The sequence below is a fragment of the Rhipicephalus microplus genome, chromosome X (assembly GCF_043290135.1).
Source record: "Rhipicephalus microplus isolate Deutch F79 chromosome X, USDA_Rmic, whole genome shotgun sequence".
Classification (NCBI taxonomy): Eukaryota; Metazoa; Arthropoda; class Arachnida; order Ixodida; family Ixodidae; genus Rhipicephalus; species Rhipicephalus microplus.
Window position 1 is genome coordinate 454676079 of NC_134710.1, and position 19382 is coordinate 454695460.

General features: G+C 46.7%; 1 protein-coding gene across 2 annotated transcripts in view; it reads right to left on the bottom strand.

Annotated features, from left to right (window-relative positions):
• LOC119160858 (uncharacterized) overlaps positions 1–19382 on the bottom strand; it is a 119572-nt gene that overhangs the window by 31622 nt on the left and 68568 nt on the right. For both annotated transcript variants that reach the window (XM_037413126.2, XM_037413125.2), the window contains exon 7: positions 14754–14957. In XM_037413126.2, coding sequence (XP_037269023.1) covers positions 14754–14957 — 204 coding nt within the window. The remainder of the gene's footprint in view (positions 1–14753; positions 14958–19382) is intronic.

Consider the following 19382-nt stretch of genomic DNA (forward strand, 5'->3'; position numbering starts at 1 on the left):
AATAGGCACAAAAAATAAATAAGTAGGATTATGTACAGACGCAGTGATATAACAGCGACGAATTTTATGGATATATTTTTACCTTGGTCGGCACTGCATAAATTTTGTCCATAGTGAAGAATATTGCGTCATGCTAGCTGCAGCATGAAGTTCATAGCAGTGCACAGAGGCACACACACACCACACATTCACTCAAACTTCGATCGTTAGAGTAAAACCTCATTAATATGTACATACAAACCGAGAACCTGCCGGGAACACAGCTGACTACACACTAAACATAGTATGTGTTAACCACCAAGTACATAAGCATGCACAGGGTTCCTCTTCAGGGGAGGGGGTGGAAGGGGAATATTTGTCGTAGCGCCCTCTATCATGCCAATGTATGGGGCTGACTGCGACCCCCCGTTCCCCCCCCCCATGCACACGCCTATGACCAGGTACCAATTTGCATTTATTTAGGTGCGCTATCATTGTTAAAGAAAGAATACACTACCACAGCAAATATTGCCTAGCATGCCCATCATGAAGCCATTTCTTTCTTCTTGCTTATGTTCACAAACGGTTTGCATTTCCACAAGACCATCTGATGGAACGTGGTGATGACACCAAAGAGCATTTTGAAACTACTGCAGTGTCCTAAATACGCAGCCAAGACAGCGACTGACATAGCGACGAAACGGACATAATCAGCTGTCCATGATAAATCCGCACCACAATCTGCTGCTTAGCGAAAAATGACGAAGTTGTTTGGGACGCGGTACGGTCGTAGGGAGCTGATCGTCTACTAACTGGCGATAGTTGCGTGCAGCCCTTCGCCTACTTGACGTACACATTGTGCCGAGCTGCTAGTGCACACTCCGTTTCAGACCATGCACAGATGTGGCAAGAAGCCTGTTGCGTTAACGGGACCATGTGAGCTTTCTTCAAGCGATGCTCTAGTAATCCTAGCAGCGGGCGGCCGTGCGTTTGTGCCGTCGCCTTGGGAAAGTGTTTGCTACGCTTGCTTACTCAGTGCCCGTAATTCACAATGTTCAACTCCCCAACAGCAAGCTGCTTTAGTTTCTGGAAAGCGGTGCATGCTGAACACGGTCCCCCGCACAACGATTGAGGCGGCAGCGATCAGTGCCTCAGGTAGTCACCGGCCATTGAAAGCATGCACTAGGCCTAAAGCGGTGCCATGCCACACACAGACGTAGGGAGCCTCCATGTGCGAGGCGGCGCGCACAGATGAAGGCTTCCTACACGTAGGCTTTTTATCGGCCATAAGTCATACTGGGCGCTTTTTAGTAGTTACCACATCACCTTCGTTATTTGTCACTAGTCACCAGAAAAGGCACCGCTGCAATCACGTGGAAGTTGGTATAATTGATCAGCCGATTCTGTGTTCTTGCAGCAGTGCACGTGTACAAGATGGCGACCATCACGTAACATCCGCTCACGATGCATGCTGCCAACATTAATATCGGCTCCAAAACCACCTTGGGGCACAGCAATGGCGCAAAACAGACAAAAAAAAACCTTTTGGAGCAGTATGGCGCAGCAACTTACAGTTGGCGCAATTGGCATGGGTTTTCCACCACTGTCCTTGGCATGTGCTGCCCAATTTTGGGAAACTGAATTTTTTTTTTCATGTGCCGATGTCTCTCCATTCTTACTTTTTTTTATGCTTCGCAAGGTGCCACTCTGAAAACCACTTGCAGCGTTTAACAATTTTCAAATGCAAGCCTGATAATTTTTCTTGCTTACAATGAGGTGCCATGCTTCGGGAAGACGTGGTTTTTTTTTTTTTTTTTTTTTTTTTCAGGCAGCGTTATCTCTCTCTTCTCTGTCTATATATTTTTTCTTCTCCACCCCCCCCCCCCCCCCCAAAAAAGCAGCCACTGGCTTTCGTTTGTGCATGCAAACACGCTGGTTGCGTTTTCATCCTTCAGATAGTTATTGCTTCTCATGCCTGCAAAGTTGATCGCTGCCTGGTTTCCAACCTCTCAAAAGATTACCTTTGAGAGATTTGATATGATATGTGGCGTTTAACGTCCCAAAACCACCATATGATTATGAGAGACGCCATAGTGGAGGGCTCCGTAAATTTTGACCACCTGGGGTTCTTTAACGTGCACCCAAATCTGAGCACACAGGCCTACAGCATTTCCGCCTCCATCGAAAATGCAGCCGCAGCAGCCGGGACCCAAACCCGCGACCTCCGCACCTTTGAGAGGGCGCGACTCGTTTATTGCTGCTCGAGGCGCGTTTCCGTGCGGCGCTGAATTACACAAGCAATGCCCATGTGGTTGCGTTTTCCGTTTTTGGGACTTGAGAAAAACCAACGCCGTCTCATTCACGAGGAGACATACCAACTTTTTCACTCATTTTGATGCCTGGAAAGACAACTAACCATAGAGATTTCTTCTGCGCGCTCACTCGCACAGTTCCCTTACACTATAAAAGTGCGCGCTGGTTGCTCTGCTGCTAATGAGTCAAGTGGAGATCCTTCCGATGTAGGCTATTCCCTAAGTGCCAAATGGTAAGTTTCACTGGATTTCAATTGGTCAGACGAAGATTCACCTACAAGTTCAGACTCAAGTAATCATGAAGGAGCAACATCTCGAAAGTGTGTGCGGCAGTAGGATTAGGATCAGATCAGAGATGACTATTACCCGGAGTTTATTGTTAGATCAAACACATTTTTCACTAGAAAAGTACTCTGGTGCACTTATTTTTGTATGTCTGTGAGCTATGTTAAATATAATGCATGTCTTATTTATAAAAATCATAAAAGCTTTTGTTTAGAATTTTGCTTGATATTAATATGAATAAACTATGTCTATGTAACACAAAATAATTTTTGTGTCACATTACTGTCACAAAAAAATTTGTTGGAAAATTTTTCTCGTAATAGAATGGTCTGAAGAATTTATTTCAGCAATAAAAAAATTAGGTCATTTTTTACATGGATTTCACAAAAAAAATTCACCCTGAAGGGTTAGTAAATCTACTGCAGTGCAGCAAGATAACTGCCAGCAGAAGTGGGGAGGAATTCCACATCAACAGGAAGAGAGCAGATTGACAACCTTACAGAGATAAAAAAGGCAGTATAGTAGGACCTCCATAATTTATAAGACAATGGGCTCTCTGAAAGTTTTCTGGGTAGTACTAGATGCCAAAATGTGACAAACGCTTGCCATCACTGCTGCTGCGTTTGTGGCGAAATGACAGATTGCAATATGGGTATTTGAGGACTTCACCTTTAGTCACCGTGATGTTACCTTACACAGCATTTTTCTGTCATGCAAGATCCCATGTGATTACGAGCGGATAAAAATATGTGATGGCTATATTTATAGCTTTTCCTCTTACCCAAGCGAAGCTCTTGAAGCTCGAGGTAAAATGTCAGGTGTCCACAAAAAACCCTCCACGGCGTTGCTCATCAGTCATGCCCACTGATGGAGACGGTCCGCGCAGCCGGCTGAGTGAGTTTGCCCGCTGTACGACCAGACTACGAGCGACAAAAGGCCTGCACTTCTGCCGGGGGGTGCCACAGCCACCTTTGCACGTTAGTTCTGGTGCTGGAGTTTCTTGCATGGTCAGTGACACGCTGAGGTGCAACTCGACTTAGACTACGCCAAAGAAAGACATAGCACCAGAATAGATGGTCACATTAACCATCCTGATTCAGTTACGTGCAGTCTAGTCAGAACCACGGGTCGAGAGGTCTAATAGGGAGTCATCGCGGCTGCTGTCACCACCCTCCCTAATGCATAGTCTTTCGTCATTTTGAGCATGTTCAAATGCCGCTATTTTTTTAAGCTCTTCTCAACAATGCTGGGAGAAACTATGTCCAATGACACGAAGATACCAGAGGCCCTAAGCTGTTGCACATAATTGAAAAGGTCTTCAACGGCAGAAAACTTGTATTCCCTCCCAAGCCAGCTCGCTGGCGCATGCGCAAAAGAGATTTCAGACATTTAGATGCTTTGGTCCGGAGCTCTTCTCAACAATTTTGGGGCAAGCGCATACTCTTCTGCTTTCTTCCGTACCGAACGTTACACGTTAAAAAACTTCACACAGAAACGATGGCAGCGGCAACATGATTCCACTTTCTTCTGCCAACTTTAAGACAGCGAGCTTGAATTTCACCGTACAGGTAATTTCATTTATTAACCTTGGAAAAATGATATGGCAGACCCCTGAGTAAATGGAAACCTCTTAAATGAAGTTGCTGCCTAAATTGAACAGCTGTCACTAATATCATTGTTTGAATATTATATCCCATTGCAACTGAACAGTCAAAATGTGGCAGACGGATGGTGAGACTAAACTTCTAAATTCAACCAAGCGTGTGTAGCAATGCGGACACAGAAAACAAGGGAACAGATGGCACAAGTCAAGTTGGCGTGACTAGCACACCTCTGATGCAGAAAATAGTCTGTGCCAGGAGTGCATTCTCAAGGTGGAAGAGATGGAGATACCAGTAAAAAAAGATGGAGCCGAATGCGCAAGCAGTACGGACGACCAGTTGGGGTGTTCGGGACAGTATTCTAGAGAATGTGGTTTGGCGGTAGTCCTGGAAAAAAGACACTGTGCACTCGCAGCTCGTTTTGTGTACTATTGCACTCGCCTCCTCAGCGAGGGTCGCACCTGTCCAGACATCCAAAGGTCTAAAGTCTCCTCACGTGTGCACTAGCGAGCTGGCTGAGGAGGTGAGGCAGCACAAAATACAGTAGAACTTCAATTATACATCCCCCGGTTTCGCAACGATTATGACGAATCAGTTTGGTCCCAGCAAAATCCCCATATAAATAATGTATTAGGAACCTTGGTTATACGATACAGTATTGTGCAAACCCCACATCTTATGACTTTCAGATTCCCTTCCGAAAGAAAAAAAAACACCTTTACTCGAATCAAACGTCGACCAAATATCCTTGAGTGCGAAATTCGAGCTTGTGTTTCCCTAGGTTGACGATTATAAAGGCAGAGAGCAAGACAGGATGTCTTCTTAGAACGGAACATTTATTTTCCTAGAAGTTCACGCCTGAACACCTGGTATTTTCACATTTTCAGTCTATGAAAACATTTCCTGTTCTACATACAGCTGATCTCCTGCCTTTATCGCACCCACAATCACAGGCTTGCGCACACAAAAGGGCACGCACCTGTTTACACCGTGCAAAATTACTTTGACTTGACGACAAAATTCATACAACAGCGGGACATCACTTGCTGCACTTCACAAGCCAACCAATTACAACGCGCGAAACTCAGTCGTGCACGAAGGCATTCTACATTATAAAAACTCGTGGTCTGTCGCCATTATGTGATAGCGATGACACTGTGTCTCACTCTTCTGACGAGAGGCTGTTGGCAACGCGGTTTTGGTTTTGTTAGCGCGCACAGCCAATTTTCAGACTCTGTTTATCGGCAGAATGATGTGCATTGGATTTTTAACGTAGTAACTAAGTACAGTGAAAGCTCGGTAATTCGAACTTCAATAATTCGAATTTATAGATAATTCGAACTGTAAGTTATGGTCCGGCCAAGCTCCATACAAGCCTATGAATAAAAAAGCCCGTTAATTCAAATGCGAGTAGGTTCTGCCACGGACAATTCGAACTACGCGCCACCGGCTTGGCTAGTCACTCGATAGGGTGGCTGCAGAGTTACGAGGCGGCGTTGACAGGGAGCAAAGAGAAAAACGGAAAAACTGGCACGGTGGCTAGAGTGCAGAAAATAGCGCCATTTACTCTTCACCCCCCTCCCCCCACAATCTCTCTCTCTAGGCGTCTGCCTGCTCTCCGTCCCACGTAACCTCCAAGATTTGTTTTTTTGTTTTTAAATGCCTATCTTGGAGCCTTTGAAAATCCTGCGTAGTTGTCGCTGTTAGACGACAGATGGCATGACCAGCTCATGGGTGCGTCGTAGCTTCGCCCAGCCTTTTCTGCAGTCTTTGTCTCGGGCGTGCATCGTACACCTCGGTTGTTGGTGCCGGGAGTAGCTTCCGATTGTCGCGATTCTTTGTGTTGGTGATAGGCCTCGGCTAACGCTTGTTGCGGTAGCGCCGGTAGTAGCTTCCCCTCTGTCGCGATTGATGGCGTGTGCCCGTGGCAAATACCGTGCTAAAACACTTCAGGAGAAAGCCGATATCCTGCAGAAAGTGGACGCCGGACTGTTGCCTAAGCAAGATACAGTAAAAGATCGTTAATTCGCACCTGTTAATTAGAAAATTCGTATAATTCAGACGGCTCTATTGGTCTCGGCCAAAGTGCATGTTAGTCTATGGGACCAAACCTTCGTTATTTCGTCGGAATTCGGCTCCGCACCGCTTAATTCGGACAAATGCTGACGGCTGCTGCTACACAAAAGTGTGATAATGCAGCGCTGGCACCACTGGAGTGAAACCGAAACCTGAGTGGCATCGGCATCATCATCAACTAGTGGGGGCGATCGCAGCGTCACCGAACGTCGGCGCCTTCTTTCTTCTCCACTCAGCGCCTCCGACGCCATTTTCCCTTGTGTTGTCGTGTCGGAACCATCTCTTCTTGCGGAGTTCTCTTTTTCTTTCATTGTGACCGTATTTGCATGCCACCACCATTGTGCACTACAGTGATGGCAACGCCGAAAAAGCGGCAGAACTACGACGCGAAGAACTTGGCGACTAAAGTGGAAATTTTGGAAGCACTGAAGAACGGCGAATCGCGACAGCAGGTTATGACCAAGTACAATGTGAAGCGGAGCACGTTGGGAACGTAAGTGAAAAATGAACAACAGATTCGACAAGCCTTCGAAAGCGAGAAGTTTCATGCCTCTAGAAAGCGGTTGCGAACCGCAGCTCATCCCCAGCTCGAAGAAGCTTTGCTCCGGTGGATTACTGACTGTCGCAACGCGCATCTGCCTTTGAACGGACCTCTCATCATGGCGCAAGGTGAGAAGTACGCTGCAATGATGAACATTGAATCGTTCAAAGCGTCAGAAGGGTGGTTTGCGAGGTTTCGAGAGAGACACGAACTTGTCTTCAGGAGTGTGTGCGCCGAAAAGGCCAGTGTTGACGAAAGCGTGACCACCGAGTGGAGAAATGTGAAGCTGCTGGAGCACATCGCCACATATGAACCACGTGACGTGTTCAATGGAGATGAAACTGCTCTATTTTTCAGAGCTCTGCCCGACAAGACGGTGACTTTCAAAGGGGACGCGTGCATTGGTAGCAAGAAGTGCAAGCAAAGGATAACTGTGCTTCTTGCCGCCAATATAACTGGCACGGAGCGCTTGCCACTACTTGTCGTCGGGAAGGCGCTTAAGCCACGTTGTTTTAAGAACGTCAAAAGCCTTCCTGTTGAGTACCCAGCGAACAGGAAGGCATGGATGACATCGGACATTTTTCGCGGCTGGCTGCAGCAGTTGGATCGGCACTTCACGTCGAAGGACCGCAAGATATTTATGGTTGTTGACAACTGCAGTGCCCATAACTGTACAGTCGAACTGAACAGCATCAAAGTAGTTTTTTTGCCGCCCAACACTACGTCTGCTCTTCAGCCGATGGACCTGGGTATCATTCACTACGTGAAGTCAAAGTACCGCAAGCACCTGCTAGAGCGAATCATCCTATGCTCAGAAGCTGGAAAGTTGTATCAAGTGGACTTACTCGGCACAGTGCACATCACCGCCCACGTGTGGAAAAACACTCCGCGACAAGTCATCGCCAACTGTTTTCGGCACAGCGGTTTTGTGAGGCCCGAGCATGCAGCAGTAGCTGACGATGGCATCGAGGAGCTGTCAGCCGAGTCCACCGACGATGACTGCCCGACTTTCGATGCTGTCCTTCCCACAGATGTGACCTTTCAGGACTACATCACGATTGTTCATGGTGTCGCCACGAGTGGTCTCCTGACCGATCAAGAGATTACTAATGATGTCACGGGCACCCATGAAGACCACGATTCCGACGAAGAATCATGCGAGGAGATACAGCCGCGACCTCATCGCACCTCACGGGAAGTCTCGGAGGCACTGTTAATATTAGAGGACGCTTGCCTGAACACTCCCGACAGCTTGCGTGCTGTTGGCCATTTGGAACAGTTAAGAAAAATTGTGATGTCAGCCGGAATCTGCGTGAAAACGCAGACGACAATTACAAAATACTTCAACAAATAAAGGTATGCTTCTGCAGCTTGATTTTGAATGTTGTTTTCCCTGTTCATTCGTTAATTCAGCATTCGGTTAATTCGGACAGTTTTTCCGGTCCCGTGAAATCCGAATTAACGAGCTTTTACTGTATCGCGAAAAAGCAAGGGATACCGAAATCGTCGCTATCTACTCGTATAAAAAATAGGAGGACTATTGAAGACACCTTAGAAGCAGAAGTTGTGAGCAAAAAGAGGAGGTTGCGGCCCGCAAAGTATCCTGACCTCGAGAAAGCGCTTCTCATTTGAATAAAGGAAATGCGTTCGCAAGACATACCACTGAATGGCCCAGTCATACGGACAAAGGCAGCGGACTTCGCCCTCCAGCTAAACTACAACGACTTAGCTGCTTCAGATGGGTGGTTGCACCGTTTTCGCGAGTGCTACGACCTCGTTTACCATGCTATGTCGGGTGAAATGAACGCCGTCAACATGGAAATGTGTGAAGGTTGGTGCTCCGAAGTGCTTCAAGGCTACATGGAGAAGTATTCTCTGCAGGACATATTTAATGCACATAAAACTGCCTCAGTTTTCAAACTGCTGCCCGCCAAAACTATCATGTATAAAGGCGACAAGTGCACGGAAGGGAAGAAAAGTAAAGAACGAATAACAGTGATGGTTGCTGTAAACATGACCGGGACCAAGAAGTTGCCTCTGTTTGTGATAGGCAAATCGAGAAGTCCTCGTTGCTTTAAGAACATCCAGTCCCTCCCATCAGACTACGCGGCTAACAAAAAGGCCTGGATGACGGAGGACTAGACCTCTACCGGGGTAAGTCATAGCGTGACGTCACCGGTGCATGTAGAAGGCGGTGGTTGGCAAAACACTCCCGCCGGTGGCTGAGTGGGGTGCAGTCGCTCGGTGCTTAGGGCAATTTTCTTTTCTTTTTGAAAGCTTAATCTTCATCTCACAGTGGCAACATTAGCTGTGGCATGTGTCAGCGAACATCTAGGTGTGTGATAAAGTGCATGACGAAATATTCGCCACGCTGGCGGGCTGTTTATCTACGAGAAGTGAACACACGTGGCGGCTTGTGCGAGGAACAGCGGCATCTTCTTCGAAAATGTGCAGTGTTGACTGTAGCATGTAGTGTGCTTTAAAAGGCATCGACAATATTGGTTCATCTTCACGGACGGTGAAACTGGGAATATTGTGCGTGGTGGTGTGTGCAGTGTGAATAATGCGATGCGTCCTGTTTGCGAAAACGTTGGTATTCATTGTGGGCTGGTTTCAGTAACCGATTGTCGATAGAACTTTATGATCCGACGTTGCAGTCAAGGTAAAAATACATTCGGCGTGATCATCTGCGAGTGGGTACATCGCAGCGTATGCGCGGCGTGTAACAAAATTAAAATGCATGATCTCCTGGTGATATATACGTCTACGCGTGAGCTATAAGCATGTTGTAGCTTTCCGAATCTGCATATATGCTTCACCACGGCTATAACTTGTACTATCAGATACCTGATACGTGTTAATGGAAACAGCGGAGATTTTGGGTTCTTATCTACTTTGCACTTTTACGGCTCGATCCTTATGAAGTGACAACGCACCTTAGAAGTTTGTGTATCAGGCTTAAAGGAGCAATAGGTACGAAAACACGTTATAAGTTTCAAATGCAGCAAGGTAACTGTGCCAGATAATATTATGTATTATTAAGATGTCGAGTTTTACATCACATGGATTTTCACTGGGTTATTGACAAACGCAGCGGCAGAACTTCACTTTGATTTTTACGAGGATATGTTAACCTCAGCCTAACCCACGGCAAGAAGTGTGTGTTTTTTTTTTTTTTTTTTTCATTCGTCTTCGATGAGACTTTTAGGCAATGAGTGAGAATCTTATCCGTGACTGCGCACAGCAGCTCAAAACCATGCTGCCGCCAATGTTGTACTTCATTTAAAACTGGATTGCACATGCCCCGATGAAAATTGAGTAAATTTACATCCGTGCCATGCAAATATTTCTCAAAGTGCCAGTAATCGTGTACATTTAAAACGTTCGCTTTCGAAAAAGATCAGATTTTTTTATGGCTGCGATCTACGTGGGTGACGCCCACTGTGTGTTAGTCGCATTTCTCAGTACTCTAAAACGAAGTTTCTCTCTCCAACTACGATGAGCAAGTTCCCACACTATGAGCAGTGACCCTTCCGCGACCCCCTTTTTTCAAAAGCTGTGACTTTAGAACATAGCAATGTAGAAATTTCTGTCAAAAAAAGCAGACACGCAGCTCTGCTATGCATAACGATGTTGCCGGAGGAACTTTCTTGCCAACCAGCACCTGCTCCGAGAGAGGGTGTAGGGGGCGAGTGCCTGCAGTAACGTCACACTGTTTACAAACAAGGAGAGGTCTATTGTTCGTGCAGTGGCTGGGGAAGCTTGACAAGAAGTTCGAACGCTGTGGCCACGAAGTCCTGCTTCTTGTGGACAACTGTTCGGCTCATAAAGTCAACGTTGAGATGAAAGCCATTGAGCTGGCCTTCCTTTCAGCAAACACGACAGCGGCACTGCAGCTCATGGACCAGGATAGAATTAGAAATTCAAAATCATTTTATCGGCGTCATATGTTCGATGGAATTATTTTGTGCAATAACTACCAAGTGATGCTTCTAAGTGCACTACACGTGCTTGTGCGTGCTTGGGAGCAAGTGACAGCGCTTAGGATAGCACATTGCTTTCACCACTGTAGCTTCAGCACCGAAGCTCTGCAAGCTGACGAGCCACCAGTGCTCGAACACGGCGTCACCACCCCCACGCTTTTTCAGCACCCCCATGGCGGACGTTTTGGAAGACGTCTGCTTTGCGGACTACGCCGATGTGGACTCAAGTGCAGTGGTGTGTGGTGCCCTCACGGATGGCGACATAATATGTCAGGTGAGAAGTGCAGAACCTGTCGCTGCCTGTGACGATGATGAGGAGGAGGACGAAGCAACAGTGTGGCCCTCTGCCGCGGAAGTCATGGCCGGATTGAATGCCACTCGTCTTTTCTTAAATATTGAAGACGACGGAGAAGAGGCCTTCCGCCAAATTCGCTTGTTAGAGCAAAAAGTGCTGGCTGTCGCCTTCAAGGAAAGAAGGCAGACAGCGATAACGGATTTTTTCAAGAAATAAATTGTTATACCATACTTGCAGTGTACTATTGTTGTTCTTCACTTTCGTTTCGAATTAATGAGATTTTACTGTAATGCTGCCATTAGCTGCCACCCTGGCAAGAAAACTTTCATCTACCTTTCTTGCAGAGGCACAAAGTCGTGCCGTGGGCTTATTCATGCAACTTGTACCTGTTTTTTAGGGCAAGGCTGAGTGTCACTACCTACAATATAAGTTTTCCGATTACATGACGCCTGAATCAGAAAACGATTCTGCGTGGTCGCCCAAAAGTCGTGTAATCGAGGTTCCACTGCAAGCGAGTAAATATTTTTTATTCAATAAAGCTGGCTAAATATTAGGGGAGCACCAGTTATGCGAGGGTGCAAATTATGTGAATATAGTATACGTCTATGCAGTAACACTGAATACTTTGAAGTTTCTAATAATTTAAATTTGTATTGAACCAAATTCAAGTGCTGTAACTGTCACTGAAATGCAGTCGATGACCGATTTTTCGGACCCTCAAGGAATCGCGAAAATGTCAGAAAAATCGGGCAGTCCAAAAAGGCAAATGTGTCCCCTAAATGCTCAATGTACTGCTTACTATTAAGATAGTGAGCGGAAAAAGTGAGTCATCATCTTCTGAACCATGCTTTGCTTCTGCGCAAGCACGTTCGCCCGCATTTCAGCTAGAGTTGTCGTGTCGCTGTAATTATGAAAGGGTTGGGATCGCTTGCATCAGCTCAGCTTGAGTCGACTGAGCTTTTGCAGATAAGATATTGTTATCATCATCGCTCTCTGACTCTGCAAGCACTTGGCAAATGATTTCCTTATCCATGAGGCCCTGTCCACACACACACACAAGCTTTGAAAACAAGACATCTGGGTGAATCTCGACGTCCGCAGTGCGAATGTCGTCTATGAGCTCCTTGCTTCCGGATACCTGGTCGATGATGCTGTACTCATCTAATGCGGCCGACTCGCCACGCAAATCCTGCGTGGCGGAATTACTTGCGCAGCACTGTCGATGCCATCGACTTTCATGCACCGGCAAGTATGCTAAGTGCTCCAACCAAATAGACCAAGTACCCTTTTCCACTGTCCAGGCACACCACCACATGTGAAAGCAAGCGTGACCATTAGTTTAGCTTGAAAGCATATGTGACACCCTGGTCCATCGGTGGTAGGACACTCTGTGTTCAGTGGCACGAACTCGACGCGCACAGTCTTCAAGTTATTAACGTGCCCGTGTGCAGTGCAGTCGTTCACAAAAAACAAAATCTTGTGGCCTTCTAGATCAAATTTGCGATCTAGTCTTCTCACATAGCTTTTGAAAATCTGCTGAGTTAGCCAGGGCTTTCCGTTGGCCTCGTACAAAACAGGCAGGGAGTTTACACCTTTGAAGCATCTTGGCGCTTTCGACTTGCCGATGAGGAGCATCAGCAGTTTATGCCTGACATATTGCTACCGATTAGTACTGTACTCACTCCTTATTGTGTTTGCCAACATGACAAGAGTCCCCAGCAAAGGCAAGAGTTTTTACTGGCATCAGCTTGAACAACAAAAAAAAAAAGTCCTGTCTCATCACAGTTGACCGTGTTGTCTGGTGAGTACTCCTGTAAAAGGGACTGCGGCTTTTCAGAGCAGTAGTTCGCAACAACGCTAAGGTCGACAGCTGCATTTTCGCTGCACAGTTTTTTTAAAAACTGAGGTTAGAATGCTTCATAAAGCTTTTTAGTCAACAATCACAGACCTCCTTCAATGTTCATTTGAAGCACCATCGTCTCAGCTTTTTGCTTGAGGAGGCACCCGGAGACGAGAACCTTGCTGGCCACTGCTGACTCAGCCATACGAGAAGGGCTTCCTCAAGCTTTGAGTAGCCCAGTACACTTTTCCGTTGCTTTCAAATATTTTGCTTGGTTTTCATGTAGTGCGAAAGGGTCCGTTTGGAAATATGAAACTCTTTCGCAACATCTGCCCCTATCAGTCACTTTCAATGAGCTCGACGATGGCAACTTTTTTTGCCATCTACATCGTGACACACTTTCTTTTCCTGTTTCATCGAAGCTCTCGAGGCCGACGATAAGATTGGTGATCCCTTATCTACTATGAATCAGCGCATTTAGACAGGTGACACACGTGAAACAAACGGCCCACACACATTGACGATCCCTTATCTATTATGAATCAGCGCATTTAGCCAGGTGACACACATGGAGCAAACGGCACACGCACAGGCGAAGAGTCCGTCGAGGCGGTCCGATCCGTTCAACGGTCACAGCAGAGAAGGAAGAAAAATTGTTCAGCAGCGACGCCGATGTGAAAATAGCGTCGATTCAGCAGTTCGAGGTAGCCACTTCATAGGAGGCAAGCAGAGCTATCAGCCGTGCGCAAGGCCAGCGCTGGTTTGAGGCTATTGGAGAAAAACGTGGGAATTGAGGCTAGCCCGCTGCCTTTGCACGGGCTTTGCCGCTTTTTCTGCCATTCTCATGTCCCGACATGACGCCCCTCCTTCGCTGTTTGCTGCGCTGAAAGAGCGAGGAATGACGTTTAACCCCTCTCACCCGGTAGCGGATGTTGACTGTGGCGCCGCGCGCGGAGTCTCCCGAGAGGTTTTGCGCGTGCGTCGGGAGTGAGTCAGAGATTCTCCGGGACAGCTTACGGTGAGCCCGTATTCCTTTTTCCGTCCGTTGAATCCTGTGGTTCGAGGCTCGTCGAACTTCGCTGACGGCGCCTAGCGCCCAAGGCGAACGCTCACCTTTTGTTGCCCCTTTGCGTACGCTCGGCTGAAGGCCGGTATGGTGTTTTAGTGCGTGGCCAAGCTACGCCGACCCGTCTCCCTCCGAAGCAAACGCGAGCGCCTTTTCCCTCGCTCGAGCAATCGGGCCTTGGTCCTGGTGTCTCCGTGAATCACCTTTACCACGGAGACGTGCTCATGGCACCCTGTGTAGTACTTTTTCGCCCGTGGCGTGGATAAGCCCATTTGCTTTCCTGCCGTGCCTTTGCAACGGGCTGTACTGCGTTTTGGTGTTGTTACAGACAATAAAGTGTTGCGACCTTGAGCAGTATCGTGTTCACGCCAGGGCGTCGGTTAACGCATGCCCTGTGGCTCGCCAAGACCAAACCCACGCTGGTGGCCGTACTCCTTCGGTATACGTGTCACCACAAGGTAAATAAACAAAACAACGCCATGAAAAAATGGTGGTAGTCAGCTTGACTAAATTTTGGAAAGTCTGAAATGTCGAACAGCTCATTTTTAAGTGCCCAATATTTTGAGCTGCGAAATATATTGTATAGGTTATTTCTTGGTGCTGAATAGAAGTCCAAATTATTAAGCATGTCCAAAAATCTGGGCGTCCGAAATATCGGTCGTCGATTGTATTCCAAATGCTTAAATATTTGTCCATGCTTATGTACCACAGTTTGGTTATGCTGTGTTTCCAATGAGGTTTGCACAGCCAGCCCTAATGAAGCAATGTTGCTCACCAATGACGAGCAGCGAATGGGAGTGCTCGATGTGCTGCCTCAGGGCAGTGCGGGAGGGGAAACGGCGGGAGCAGTTCCCCACAGGGCATCCGTACACCAACTGCTGCTGCTGCTCCGGTGACTCGACAGCACTGGCTCCTGCCTGGGTGTGCTTCTTGAGGTGAACGTAGAGGCTGGACTTGGCCGCAAAACGCGATGAACACCCTGCAAATATGCCAGACATTGTGACCAAATAAAGAAACACATCCGTTTAAAACTAAGGAACAATCCCACTTATTCACAGATGAACAGGGGTGCAGAATCCAAGCACAAATACAATGATATTGGAGACGGATGTTCCATGTAGGCAGCAGTTCCATTTAAGAGGTTTCCATTTACTGATGGCCTATCGTATCATTTCACAACTTGGTAAAAATGTTTGCAATCAGACTGGAGAACACAGAATGGCCATCAAATTATGTAGTGAGAAAATAGCAAGTTCAGCTTTAAGGGGGGACGCAACTTTCGTATAGCGAAAAATGGCAAAAAAACAATTTTTTTAAAGTAAAGTTTTCAGTTTCTATAACCCTTTATCTATCTGATTCCAACGTATCTACAATTTCAAGAAGTGCTTCGAAAATTTGTTTCACTTTTCCGGATAGAGAAAGTTATTCTGGAAATCGTGAAAGAACAGAGATTTAAAAAAAATTACAGCTTCGCAATGACGCAGCCGGGTGCCGGCTTCCTGGCCTCATCGGAAAGAGCATTTCTCTGTGTTCAAACTTTCTACTTCAGCTGGCTCCTCCATTCTTAAAAAAGCATGCAAAAAGCTGATATTTGAGAGATGTTTCGAGGCCTCTCATAGGCCATGTGCACGATGTTTCCCCAGCTAACCTCACCATGGGCCCGATGCACACTCTGGGAAGTCGTCGTCTGCTGCTTGTGCATCACGAAGACACAGCTGTCGAAAATCGCTACTTCATGACGCGTTAACAGCTCGATGTTCACTTAGCATATAATTACGCATCAGTCAATAGCGGTAAGCGGATGCTCGATCAGATTACTATGGTGTGCCGCACTCGTAGACAGCGCTCAAACAATCAGAGACGTCTTTAAGCCTAACTCCTTTGACGGCGAGATAAACCTCAAACTTTGCGGACAATAACAACATGCTAACACCCTCGTGACAACGTGCTTCTTCGCAAGCAGAGAAGCACATCGCTCACTGGCTCCTCGGATTGGCATTTTACGCATCGCATACCTGCCAACCTGGCAACCGAGAAATTCGTAAAAACTCCGAGCGGGAAAAGGGGTGGGAGGTCACCACTTTTTTTTTTTTTTTATCTGTAGCTGTGATGAATTTGTCTTTAGCGACAAGCACAATCATGTTTTGCCGCCTTAACTCAAATCAGCACGCTGAATTATTTTCTCCTGTTTTTGCCACCAAAAGAAAAAAAACAAAAAAAGAACATCGCAAAAAAAAACTAGAGGTGGGGGTCCCAAACGCAAGCACAAACATCAGTGTTGCAGCCTCATATTGGCTTGGAGTGGCTGAACACACGAGGGTAGGGTTTCCCACTAAGGCAAGAGTCTCAAAAGGACAGCACAAATGCTCCCAAAATTTTGTGCCATCAAAACAATTAGCAAAGAAATCGATTTCCTTCAAAACAACTCGCATATGTCTTCACACATGATTGGACGAGACAGCGCATCTGGCTGCCGCGAAAACACAGGTCAAAGCTTTGCCTTCGCTCGCTCCTGGATTTTTTGGACAGGAAACGCTTCTAGCCTTTTTTTACGTCTTTAGGGCCTTCAATCTACCACTGTGTCATCCCTGTGCTCTCAAAGCTGATAGACCGCTATCACATCGCCGCGACTGCAGTTTTGTGCACAGCAGTTGCGGCAAATGGTAGTTTTGTTTTCAATTCACGTGCCTTCAAAACTAAGTCATTTTATGCTATCTATGATTGCAACTGCCGCGGTTTTGTCTACAGAGTTTGCAAAAAGCAGCATTGCTTTGACTGGTCGGGCGTTGGTCGCGAGCACACTTTCAGAGTTGTGTCAGTAATGTCGTCGCCATACATGATCGTGTCGAACGACCACATTCGTCCACAGTGGTTGTGGCAACGACAACCACACGCACTTTAGAAAACAGTGCTTGAGTTGGTCACACGCGTACTTCGAAGCTTCGAGCACGCCGCTCTTGATCGGCCTTTGTTCGACGGTTACTAAAGTTCATATCACACGCCGCGATCAGGTAAAGTGTTCGGAATATTCTAATTTTCGGCCGGTGGACACATGAATTTGGCTGGAAAATTTCCCTAATTCGTATCTGCCGAGGTGTCGCTTCACTGAGACTTGCTGTACATTTAGATAAACGCCTTTCAAATTCGTTTATAGTAAAATGCGGTGGGCTCGCAAAAAGCCCGGAACGGACTGACCTGCATTTTTGACAATACGGCCAGATCTCGCACACAAATTTCTATTTCCGGGAGATTTTTATGGCAACCGTACAAACACAAGAAATGGTCGAAATCCGGGAGTCTCCAGGACAATGCGGGAGACTTGGCAGGTATGGCATCGGCAGTGGACCCTACAGTGAAAGTCGTCAGACCCCACTGCCAGGGATTGCTCGGAACAGCACATAACAGTTAGTTTCGCGTGTTGGCACTCGAAAACGCAATGACAAGCGTATGTAGAGCGTGCCGCTTTTTTGTTATCATAGCTAAGCATTTCACGCACTACCAAACGCCGCCAAGAAGTGCATCACGCACCCGCTGCGCAGCCACTGCACAGTCCCTGTGGTTGCGCACCTCACGGTCATATTGAGTAATGTCAACAAGCTCTAGTGGTGCAATTAAAACGTGCTTAGAGTCGTGCTCGGTATGGTCATGAGTGTCTATGAATAGTCTGAAACAATGAAAGCCTCACGGATCAGCCTTTCTGCGACCGACTGTATGATGATGCATTTCACAGCTAGAGTGGCAAGAGAACATGTGCATGAAGCAGGGGTACAGATTTTCAACTGCCCGTCTAGTGTTACTAAATAAACTGCTAAAAAATTCCTGTGCCATCAGTTTCCTGTCCGTGACTGTTCGTTATTTGGAAAGAAGGCACATACTGTCATGGTGTGAGCCATTATCAGATGCAATAAACTTCTCTCAATATAAAAACTGTTCATTGATTAATTATAATTAGAAGTACTTAATGATGCTTATGACAGCTTGAACACAAGAAAAATGTGTAATAATTTCAGTCTATGGCCTTATTCACTTACAATCTTTTCTGTAATGCCTATGACACCACTACTTCATACAGAAATTGGTTTGAAACCCATACTTGTTCTTTGTAGATAAAAAAAAAAGGAGGTTATAAAAAAAGGCAGCAAAGGCACACTGGAAAGAGGCCACATGTCCAAGAGGTCAAATATCACAAGACAAACCAAAGACCAGCGGCCTCCTGGACGGCGCAGCAACGTCGGTGGCGGCTCATCTTGACCGTCATCAACGTCAGTCAGAGGACCAGCAACGGCAACATGATAGTCTATAACGACGCAGTCTAAAATCTGGACGCCACTTGAAAGTAGAGAGTCAAAATGCGTGCCATTCACCTCGTCGTCTATATTTCCAGTGGGCGCAAGTGTCCTCTGGAGGAATATCCGAGACGTCAGGGTGCACAAAGCCACTGTGCTGGAAAGAATTTGCAATGAACGCGGGCAGCGTTTCGCTCCAGACATGAGCCAAAATCCGAACTGCGGTCAGGAGAGTTGCGTCATTTTCTTGCCCGGCTTCCTTGCAGAGAAGGATTCGTTCCGGCACATGCTTTCTGTACCTGATTTTAACGTGCTGAATTATCCCTTGATCCAGCAGTTGCAGAGCAGCTGTTGCGTTTGCGGGTAGAAATACAAGTTCGATGCACTCCAGCTCTGTTACTCTGGTACGAGCGCTGCAGTTGTCAACTAGAAGTAGCAGAGAAGTGGCCATCAAGCTGGCTGCAGCCAAGTTTGCAAAATATCAGAGATCATCCAGGCCTTTTTATTGGTGCGATATTGCACAGGAAAATTGTGAATGTTCTTGAAACACCTTGGGTTACGTGCTTTCCCGATGACTAGCAGAAGTAGGCACTTGGTGCCCGACATATATGAAGCTAGAAGCACAGTGACCCTCTTTTTGCTCCTCTTCCCTCCAACGCACGGGTCACCCTTAAACGTGATCATTTTTTCCAGCGGGGCTTTAAAAAAAAAAAAAAAGCCGTTTTATCAGCATTGAAGACGTCGGCAAGTTCATAACGAGCTAAGTATTGTGGAAGCTCAGTTGTCTTCCAGTCAGCAATACGCCGTTCATCCACCGCTGCTTTTTCCTCGCACACGTTTCGAAAGACCAACCCGTGCCTTTCTCTACAGCGGGCAAACCAGCCTTCAGATGCACTGAAAGATTTGATGTTCAATCTCATTGCGTACCTTTCAGCTTGCTGACAGATCAACGGTCCACTCAAGGTAAGCTGGCTGTTCCGCATGTCTATTATCCACCGCTGCAGTGCGTCTTCCAGCTTTCCAGCTTCGGGTGTGCTGTCGTCCTTAGTTATTTTTGTTTTCCAGCAAATTTGCGCTGTCAAACGCCTCGAAAATTTTTGCTTAAGGTGCTTCTCTTC